The 10,171-nt window shown below is 54.4% G+C and overlaps 1 protein-coding gene across 2 annotated transcripts; it reads left to right on the top strand.

The window, feature by feature from the left end:
• Positions 1-6: 6 nt before the first annotated feature.
• CDK5RAP1 (CDK5 regulatory subunit associated protein 1) lies at positions 7-6,435 on the top strand. Of its 2 annotated transcripts, XM_009640325.2 has the most exons (12): positions 7-620; positions 1,073-1,107; positions 1,820-1,920; positions 2,106-2,316; positions 3,136-3,256; positions 3,539-3,769; positions 4,028-4,125; positions 4,239-4,294; positions 4,411-4,541; positions 5,359-5,508; positions 5,943-6,083; positions 6,233-6,435. In XM_009640325.2, exons 1-12 carry the CDS (start codon positions 543-545, stop codon positions 6,311-6,313), a joined length of 1,434 nt encoding a protein of 477 aa, XP_009638620.1. In that variant the 5' UTR covers positions 7-542; the 3' UTR covers positions 6,314-6,435. The 2 variants fall into 2 exon arrangements, with proteins under 2 accessions (XP_009638620.1, XP_035751730.1); XM_035895837.1 differs by lacking the exons at positions 1,073-1,107; positions 1,820-1,920 and having other exon boundaries at positions 540-620.
• The last annotated feature ends 3,736 nt before the right edge of the window (positions 6,436-10,171 follow it).

Genomic DNA, 10,171 nt, shown 5'->3' with positions numbered 1-10,171 from the left:
CAGAGGGTTGTTTGGACGTTAGAAGAAGCCCCACCCGTTGGGCATGCGCCCACTGGCCTGTGTCCCCCCGCCACGAAGATGCGCTGGGGAGCAGATCCCTCTGGCACCTCTCTGCAGGCCATGTGCTGGGCCATCAGCCAGGGCTGTGGTAGAGCTTTTGGGCTGTGGTAGAGCTTTTGGGCTGTGGTGCCCTGGGGAGGGGGGCGTTCATTGCACTAAATGTTAAATCTCAGCGACAACACAGCTACTGCTCCTCTGCCAGCCACAGCCCAGACCTGTCATGTTGGAGCGACGTGCTCTCAGGCACGCGGGTTTCCCAGTGCCCCTGGCAGAGGCTGTCTTTATTTTTGGTTTATCCTTTCTGTATGGGCTGCAAGCGAAGGCAGCTTCTGTGCTGCTTGCCTGAGCCTCTCTGGTGATGGGGCTGAAAGTTCCTTCCTATGGAAAAGGTCATGGAAACAGATTGTAGATGAGAGCACCGAGGCAGGCTCCTGCGTCATGCCGCCTTTGTTGCAGTGTACCTGGAGACGTATGGCTGCCAGATGAACGTCAATGACACGGAGATCGCCTGGGCCATCCTGCAGAAGAACGGCTACGCCAGGGCAAAGGACCTGGAGGAGGTAAGGCCCCTTGGCAGCTCTCCCGCAGCGCAGGTCTGTGAGGGCGTCGCCCCACTGCTGTGCCTGCGAGTCCCAGGCTTTGTCTGGAGTGCAGGATGTTGTGATTTTTGCAGTCTAAGGTCTGTGGAGTAAAGGAAGCTACTTAACAAGGGCTCTAGAAAGCTGTGGGTTAGGTTTTTTCATTAAACTGCTGGGTTTCCTCTCAGTCGGGGAGCGATTGGACACAGCGGGATGCTCCTGACTCATCTTTGTCTGAGTTTACTTCTGCCCTTTAGCGGAAGACTCTGCTTGCCGTCTGTGAGTTTCTTGCACCTTTGTTTGTTGAAACCCACTGTTGGGGAGATCTTTCTCAGCGAGTTAAGTGGGTTTTATAGGCTGCCTCTTTGCGTTACCTGTGCAGGGCACGAGTACTTCCATGAATTCTTCTTCCTTTTTTGCTGTTTTCAATTTAGGCAGACGTGGTTCTCCTTGTCACCTGTTCCGTGAGGTAAGGAAATGCCTATCACGGTGGGGTTTGGGCAGTTTTTAAGGAATTACCGTTTGAAAACCAAGACAATAACTGTATTGTGTGTGGAAAAGAGCGCACAAATGTGAAGCTACCCGTTTCGCTGAGGGCAGAGCTAGCTGATGCTAAAGCATGTGACGTTAATTGTGCTGTGAACTGCTTTTCTACATAGCGAGAGGAAGCTCTTTGCTAGCGTAAGCTCTGTGTGTACCTCATGGGCCTTTAGAGGCTGCACAGATTTGTGCTTTAACGATACTTAATTTTTTAAATTCCATCTTATCTTGCACTCTCTGGTACAGAGTCTGTACTTTAAAAATTTGGGAAATACATTTAGGGGCAATTTGGGATATAAACATAAGGGGAACTTTGCTTGTTTTTTCTGAATGCAGGAGATACCAAATGCTCATTGTCACTCGCAAGGTGGCTCATATTGGCTGGCTAAGGCAGGCTTTTTTCTCCCCGAGTTGTTTCTGCAGTGCAGATGCTCCCGAGCAAGTGAAGCGATCGTAGATAAGATAGAGTCAGGACACATCCACGCACCACAAACGGCACTTCCATGTGCCATCAGATCCATTGGGTGGATGATTCCCTGTCTTTAGCTGAAATCTCCTCTCAAAGCACTCGAGCTGCTTCACGCTGGGGGACTGTTTAAAGCGCAGCGATCGGAATAACCGCTGTTTTCCTGGCTTCCCAGGGAGAAAGCAGAGCAGGCTATCTGGAATCGCCTGCGGCACCTCAAGGCGCTAAAAGCCCGGCGGCAGCAGGCTCGCTTACCCCTCCGCATCGGGATTCTAGGTACCTGGCGGGATGCGCAGCAGTGGTAGCACACGCCCTTGTCCCACATCCCATCGTGCTGCGGTTCCTCTTCCCCTGCGGCGGCACCAAGCCTCTTCTGCAGGGTGAAAGCAGGTAGTGAAGGGGTGCGGAGGTGTAACGGAGGGTGGGCGCTTCCTCACAAGGACCCTTCTCCTTTGGCACAGGATGCATGGCTGAGAGGCTTAAGGAGGAGATTCTGCACAGGGAGAAGCTGGTCGATGTCGTGGCAGGCCCTGATGCGTATCGTGACCTTCCCCGGCTGCTGGCTGTGGCAGAGTCGGGCCAGCAAGCTGCTAATGTCCTGCTGTCGCTAGACGAGACTTACGCAGATATCCTGCCTGTCCAGACTAGCGCGGGTGGCACGACAGCGTTTGTGTAAGTACCTTTTCTTCCTGTGCATGTTTCTGTGGTTCTGGTTTGGAAATAGTGCTGTGCAGAACAGACACGTCTGTGACAGCAGCTTCCCAAGAGACGCGATGCCTGGCTGCACTCGCTCCCGGCAGCCCAGAGGCAGGAGTCTACCAGACTGTGTGTTTGCTGCTGCTTCGCTGTCTGACTGAGCCCTGGAGAGACTGCCCCGTGCTCTGGCTGTCTGCGGGCTTCTCTTATTCTCCTTTGAGAACGTCGATTGTCTAAGCCTGATGCTGCACTGAGTGTTTTCTGTCTCACTGACGTCCGTGCCTTTCCAAAGTCTGTGCTTCTCTCATCCCCTGCCTTCTGCTATGTCCTGCCCCAGGTTCTCCTGGTTAGCTCTTCTAATCCTCCATGCATTGCAACTTCTGTTGGTTTTGTTCCCATTTGTTTAGTTTTGATAATGAGATTCCCAAACATGAAATCAGACTCTGCTCGGTGTGGCCATAGAGTACAGAAGGCCAGTGCCCCCTCTGTAGGAACAGGGTGCAGAAGGATCTTTCATCGCTGCCACACTGCAGTGCAAGTCTGTGCCTCGTTAGCTGCTTTCCAGGTTTCTTGGAAACGTGCATGGAAAATTAGGAGGTGTTAGCTAGGGGCAAGCGGCAGAACGGTGTGTAAGGGGAAGCTGCAGAGTTGTGTCCAGAGCTGGTGCTGCGTGTGCTGCAGGCCAAGGGAGCTGGCTGATGGCAGGAGCGCTGGGCCAGGTCAGAGCAGGGCAGGATGCAACAGGGATGATTCTTCCAGAGCGATTGTAGTGATCTGTGCTTTACCTCTCGGCAGATCTATCATGCGGGGCTGTGACAACATGTGTAGCTATTGCATCGTGCCCTTCACCCGTGGCCGCGAAAGGAGCCGCCCCATCGCGTCCATCCTGCAGGAAGTGAGGATGCTCTCGGATCAGGTGAGGCTCTGCCTCCTTCCCACCCGTCCCAAACCACGGGAGGAAGGATGGTTCCCCGTGAAAGTGTTCTCAGTGATACCTTTGACCACCGACACCACCTTATCTGTGGAGATGAGGTTACCACAGGGTTCCACCGGTGGCTTTTTGATTCCCCTTGTAATACCCTGAGACAGGCAGGGAAGGGAGGGCTCCTCCTTGAAGTAAGAGTAAAACCATGGCTGCCCTTGCAGCTCAGCTGTCCTCACCGGGTTATATTTTTTTCCTCTCTCTCTGTTTTTGTAGGGAGTGAAAGAGGTGACCCTTTTGGGTCAGAATGTCAACAGCTTTCGAGACACGTCTGAGGTGCAGTTTCAATCAGCTGCTGCCCCGGTCCTCAGTCGTGGCTTTAGCACAGTCTACAAAGCTAAAGCAGGAGGCTTGCGCTTTGCACATCTGCTAGACCAGGTTTCTAGAATTGATCCAGAAATGAGGATCCGTTTCACCTCTCCACACCCCAAGGATTTTCCTGATGAGGCAAGTGTAAAATAAACACCCGGAGGATCCCTGCTTGCAGGCAGGCCGGCAGCTCTGAACTGCTAGATATCGGCTGCGCTTCCTTCCCAAAGGGAAGGTGGAATCAGAATGGGGATGGCAGCTCCTGGGAGGGGGAATGTTTGTGCTAAAGCTGGCAGGTTTGCAATTTGCTGGCTTTTACCTGGGGAAGACTCTTCCCCTTGGCATCTTGGTAGCGTTGAGCTGTCTATGACGTTGTCTCCTGATTGCCCGTCACAGGTCCTGCAGCTTATCCAGGAGCGACACAACATCTGCAAACAGCTTCACCTCCCAGCCCAGAGCGGAAGCACACGAGTCCTGGAGGCCATGCGGCGAGGGTGAGCCATCGCCGTGGGGAGCCCTCTGCCCTCCCCTCTGATTTAGGGTGCTGGTTTCGCCTCACCGATGCTGTGGTTTTCTGATTAGCAAATCCATGTGCTGTTCATTGCAGGTACACAAGAGAAGCGTATTTAGAGCTTGTACACCACGTGCGTGAGTGCATTCCAGGTAGGGGCTCCCTTCAGCGTCGTCTGAGCTCAGCACAGCTGTATCTTACCGTCCTTTCCTGAGCCAAGTGCTCCTCTCTCCCTTGAGGGAAGTGTAAGGCTGCGTCTCTGTTACAGGAGTGAGCCTGAGCAGCGATTTCATTGCCGGCTTCTGTGGAGAGACGGAAGAGGATCACCAGCAGACCGTGTCCATGCTGCGGGAAGTCCGCTACAACGTAGGATTCCTGTTTGCCTACAGCATGAGACAGGTGAGTGCAGGACCTGATGGAGAAGACTCTTATCTCTGGGTATCTCACCTAATTCCTGAGTGCTCTTTCTCACAATAAGACACTAAAACCCCCCAAACCTACTGAAAATAATACCTGAAGACTTGGTATATTAGTAGACTTTTTTGCTTGCATGCAGCATGGCCACCTCTGTGCCTGAAAGGCTTCCAGCTCCCTTGTCTGAGCGTCAGGGTTGATTACTGATGGGTGACCTGGTTCTGCAGGTGCTCCAGAGCAGCCTTGTCTGCGGAGACCTGGCTGCGGGTACATTTTTCTTTGCTGATGAGAAATTGTGCTGATGTAGCTGGGCTCCAGCCCAGCTATGGAGACTCTGTCAGTCGAGTCTGGAGAGAAGTGGTGAATGTTCAGAAGGTATTTCCAGGAGGAGAGTGGCTCGTTGGCAAGTCTCCCTTAGAATGCTCTCCAAAGTGCAAGATGCTGACAGGGAAGAGGTTGGGAAGCAGAAGGAGGCAAAGGAGCATGGATCACCTTTCAGCACATGGAACTAGAAGCAGTAGAATCCATTGCCTGTTCTTGTGGATGGACAGGCAACAGGCACATCTCACCAAGGAGCTGCACAGCCACCGATACTCAGCGCCCTACATCAAACCCTCTACCAAAAGGTGGTGCAGAAAGAACGTGAGGAACTCAGGGATGTTGGTGCTGAAAATGTTCCCTGAGATTGTAAAAACAAACTGTAGCTGTTGCCTGAAGAGCAGCCAAGCTGGCTGGGGCCTGACAAGGTTCTGATCTCAATGTCTGGTTACTGAGGAGCCACGCTTGCTTTGTCTGTTCACAGAAGACCCGAGCGTATCACCGGCTGCAAGATGATGTGCCTGCAGACGTGAAAAAGAGGCGGCTGGAGGAGCTCATTACCGTCTTTCGAGAGGAGGCTGCAAGGGCAAACGAGGAGATGGTGGGCCAGTCTCAACTGGTGCTGGTGGAGGGGGTGAGTGTGCCTGGAACAGAGTTCTCCTTCCACCCGCTAGCTGGCCAGGAGGCCCTTAGGCTGCACCCAGCAATCGCCACCTCTGCCTTCCCTTCCCCCTTTCTCCACACAACCCTAGGACTCCAAGACCATGTCTACACACTTAAGCAGGCAGCCTGATGCCCAGAGCACTGAGCTGAGCACGGGGAATGGGCCGGGTTAGAGATGTGTCTCTGGCCAAGCGCAGGATTAGTGCAGGCTTTGAAGCGTTGGCTTTGGTGTGTGGGTGTCAACACAGAAGCTCTAGCTGTAGGACTTTGTTATGTGGTGTGCTAACAGCGTGCAATGTGGATTTTAATTCTGGCAATAGTGCTCAATCGATTCCTGAGGCAATAAAGCCCAGCAGTGAACCAGAGCTATTGCCAGGCAGGTAACGTTCCCTGTCCTCCTTTCAGCCCAGCAAGCGCTCTGTCTCGGAGTTGTGTGGGAGGAATGACGGCAACATCAAGGTGATCTTCCCTGATGTCGGCATAGAGGATGCTGCGGGCTGCGGGGCTCTGGTCAGAGCCCAGCCAGGGGACTACGTCTTGGTGAAGGTGACCTGTCTCCAATACTCGTTTCCCTGGGCTATTTGTCTGGCACCGTGCTGTTCTCCAGAGCAGCTGCTGCCAGGAGAGCCTAAAATTAGAATGGATTTTAGTCCGTTCCTCAGCCTTCCTGAGGACTGTTGTGCTGTTCCTTTCAGGTTACCTCTGCCAGCTCGCAGACCTTGAAGGGAGTTCCGCTCTGTCGTACTGCCCTCGCCCACTCTGCAGCTCGTCCCTGAGGTATCCCTGCTGCCAGGGGACAAAACCAGCAGCACGTTTTCTCCATGAAGAAACAAGGAAATTGGGTCAGGAGGAGACGGGGTAGGAACAGGGAGATATGTGTATATTTTTATATATATATTTCTGTTTTGGCAACAACCTACCCCCCATAGATCCATGTGAGTCTGTAGGTAAAAGGGATGGAAGCTGTGTGTGAGCTTGCCAAACCCAGGTACTGCGGGATCTTGTGTTTTCGCTTGCGCAGGCTTGGCCCACCCTTGCAGTCCTCTGACTTTGATCACGTCCTCTAATGCCGCCCAGCCTGAGGGACTGCGGAGCAGGGCATTCCCACTAGCTCTGCTGAATTTAGGAGCTGCACAGACTGGCAGTGCCTAGAAAATCCAGCTCCGTAACTGCAGGAGAATGGCCAGAGTACTGCCAAGGGGGACGGAGAACTCGCAGCACAGAAGGTTGGGATGAATTCCTGCCCGATATTGGTGACTTTCCCATTGGCAGAATGCGTGGGAAGGGGCAGTAGGAGCCTGCACCCTGCCTGTGTGATGGGATGTGGCACCGAACTGTGGAACACAAACGGTGTTTAATGTGCACGAGTGATGCTGCATTTGTTGTATCTGAGGTCGAGGGAGAGCAGCCTTGCCCTTGCGCTGGGGGTGTTTGGATCTCCCTGTCTCCAGGCCTGGGGTGACGTGTGGTAAGGACCGGCTGCCAGCCGAGGGCTCTCCCTAGCCTGTTCAGACTTCAGGTGCAGCTTTGTAAGCCAAACATCTGTGGACGCCCTTGCCTTTGCTCGCTAGAGGAGAGGAATGGTTGTACCAGTTTAAATAGCAAATAACTTTTTAAGTGCATCTTACAGTTCCTTGTTTTCATCAGCCTGCAGCCAACCCGGGCTGCCTTGTGTCGTGTTCCAGCCTGGTCTGCTAAACTCAAACGGGAACCTGCAACCTGCACTTGTAAGCAAACTCTCGTACGAGACGTGAGAAGGAATCACCGCTTTTAATGCCAATAATCGGGTTGTTAAATCATCATAAAAGGCGCTGTGCAGTGACGGATTTTGAAGGACCAGCTGATGAGCTCTTAACAGAGCTGTCACTGCACGAAGTTCTAGATTTTTTAAAATAAATATGGAAGGGTTTTGCTAGAAAATCTCTTCTGCTCAGCTCTTTTGGGGATATAATTGCATCTCTCTGAAAACAGGATAGTTCACTGCATGTTCATTAGGCCTTGGTTCAAGACACAAATACATTTTGCTTATTATCTCAGAGCTGATTCTCTTCTCGTAGAAGGGAACCTGCACGATCAGCACTGGCCAGTGCGGGTTCTGAGGTGCCAACAAACGCGCGGTGCCGTTCTGCTCTCCTGCCTCCGCGTGGGAACGCGTCTTGGGCCCAGATTCGCAAGCCAGGTCTTAGTCCCCGGCTGCCGAGCGAGCGTAAGCCTTTGGCCAGTGGGATTTTAGGAAGAGGCAGCGAGAAGCTGCTTGGTTTGACATACCAAGGGACGGAGCAGCATGTTTAAGCACCATCCCTCAAAAGTGACAGCACTGAAGCCAGCACGCGCTTGCTAATTAAAACAACCAGGTAAGGGCCCGGTTTTAACCGCCCTGCAGCGTCTCTTGCAGCCTATTTTTCCCACGCATCTTGAAACCGAGGCCCAAGGCGTGCACCCCCTGGGAAGGGCTGACTCCCACCTCACTGCTCATTTTCACCTTCTCCCCACGGGCACCTACTCCACGGGAGAAACGCAGACCGCAGCGCGCCCGCCCCGCGCCGTCCGCGTTCGAGGTCGGCTGCGGTCGTTTTACAATCGTGATTTTAAGAGCGGGAGACTAACGAGGAGGAGAGCTGGGTTGTGCGTTTTGATGAGAAGGTGGCGATGCTCACTGCACAGGCTCCCCAAGGAGCCGTGGCACTTGCCATTCCCCTCCCTCCCCTCCTTGGGTTTTAGGGTTTAGGTTAGGCAGCTTGGGGGGGGTTTAGGCAGCGAAGCGTCCATTAGGGAGCGCTGGCAGTGACCTCGGAGGCCGAGTCTGAAAGAAGGAATGCTTTTCAGTCGGGGGCTAGAGGGTGGGATGCAGTTGCCTTATCGCTGCCTGCCTTGGCTGTGGGGAAGGCTGGACTCGTGCCTCGTGTTCGTTCTGCCTTGGGCTTGTTCTCGTACGTTTCTTTCCCCAGCCTGAGCAGGCAGGAGGGGCCTGAGCTCCGCAGGCTTTCCAGTCTCACGCTGGTTTATCCCTGTGCCTTCTGCAGCTGGAAGCTGAAGCGTTGCGGTGTTTCGGGATGCCTCAGCGATGGAAGGGATTGGTTTTGCTGGGGTTGCTGCTGTCAGACAGCTGTGGGTCCAAACCGAGTGCGGGTCAGTGTAAACGTGCACCGTGTCTGTGCTCTGCGGGGAAACACAGACCCAGGAATCCATACCCAGCCGTGGTAGGAACAGGAGTATCTGGGATTTGTTACCAGCAAAGAGGCCTGCTAGGTCTTTATTACCCAGAGCATAGTGTTTAAAAGCCTTAATTTCACCCAGTTTTGTGAGTGTCCTCGTAAGATCCATTTTGTAACGAAGCTCAGTCCTCACCTCTAGTATTCCACGCTTGGGGCGAGTTCTGGGGCGTTCCTGAGGCTCCCCAGGGGACAGTAGCCCTGCTGCCGTTTGCAGGCCGGATCTGAGTCCTGCTCTTCTGGAAAAGAGCTGCGGTCAGCCCCTGCCGGGCTTCGCTTGCGTCTGGGCACAGGAGGAGACGTTCCTCAGCGGGAAAACGCTGCCGGCTGGGTGCTGGGCTGTGTTTTGTTTCAGGGGTGACTCGGGAGTCGTCTCAGGGCAGACCTACAACTCCAAATCCCTCCTCCCTGTGCAGCCCCGGTGGTGTTCGGTGCGCTCAGCCTTCCTGTATCCCCTCTCCTGGGACGGAGACCGCTAGCAGTAACAGCCGGGCCAGAAGTCACCAGCGTCAGGAAGCAGAAAAAGAAAAAAGCGTGTCGGAGCAATGAAGTGTTCATTCGCGTGGTTTGGGGGTTACCTGCTTGCTCCTTCCGCTCTTCATGCTCCTCCGGTTCCAAGTTCACATTCCCAGTTTTGGGCAGAGTGGATTTCCCAAGCCAAGGAGATCAACCCTGCCCTGAGCCATTCCCACGGAGCGCTGCGTTTGGGGAACACCCTGGAAAAGGTACGGAAAAAGCCCCTGTGCCCAGGGACCCTGGCCCGCCAGTGCAGCGTTGCCGGTATGTGGTGATAAAAATGGGGATGTAGTGCTGCTGGGAACAGGTCTGTGCCGCCCCCAGTGCCCAGGCCAGCTGCCTGCCCGGGCTCTGCAGCCCCTGCCCCGTAACATCTGCCGCTCCGTTGGTTTTAATCTCATTTCTGATTAAAGCAGAGTCTCATTCCGAGCACAACCTCTGCTGCCAGAGCAGAGCAGCTCCGGGGACGCATTCTCCTTCACACCTCCCCGACTCCCCAGCTCCCTCCCGTCCCCCCCGATTTACAGCAGGATGGGGCCGGGTGTGTAGCTACGTGTTAGGTGGTGCTTGGTGTCGCAGAGCAGCCCGCAGCGAGTCACAGGGCAGTGCCAGCGCCCTGGGAGCAGAGCCCTGCCAGCCTCGCCTCTCCCACGGCTCCCTCCTTCCCGGGCAATTGTCCCAGGGTCCCTCTGGAGACCACACGAATACTTTTTGCCTTCCCAGTTGTGCCCCAGCCGCCCCTGTGGACAAACCCCTGGCGAGGGATTTGGCGGATGGGTTTTACGAGCACAGACCTGAAGTGGGGGGGTGACATTTGCTTTACAGCTTTACAGTAGCTGTGCCCCGAGGCATCTGCTGGCACCGGGATTTCATAACCCACAGCCGGCACGCTTTCCTGTCCCGCGT

The sequence above is a fragment of the Egretta garzetta genome, unplaced genomic scaffold, assembly GCF_000687185.1.
Source record: "Egretta garzetta isolate BGI_Z169 unplaced genomic scaffold, ASM68718v1 scaffold316, whole genome shotgun sequence".
Lineage (NCBI taxonomy): Eukaryota > Metazoa > Chordata > Aves > Pelecaniformes > Ardeidae > Egretta > Egretta garzetta.
Note: the sequence above shows the minus strand (reverse complement) of the source record. Positions and strands in the feature narration are given on the sequence as shown.

Coding starts and splice junctions, on each gene's coding strand:
- CDK5RAP1 (XM_009640325.2), top strand. CDS start 543: ATGAACGTCAATGACACGGAGATCGCCTGGGCCATCCTGCAGAAGAAC. Junction 1,108..1,819: donor CTTGTCACCTGTTCCGTGAG/GTAAGGAAATGC, acceptor CTGGCTTCCCAG/GGAGAAAGCAGAGCAGGCTA. Junction 4,542..5,358: donor TTGCCTACAGCATGAGACAG/GTGAGTGCAGGA, acceptor GTCTGTTCACAG/AAGACCCGAGCGTATCACCG.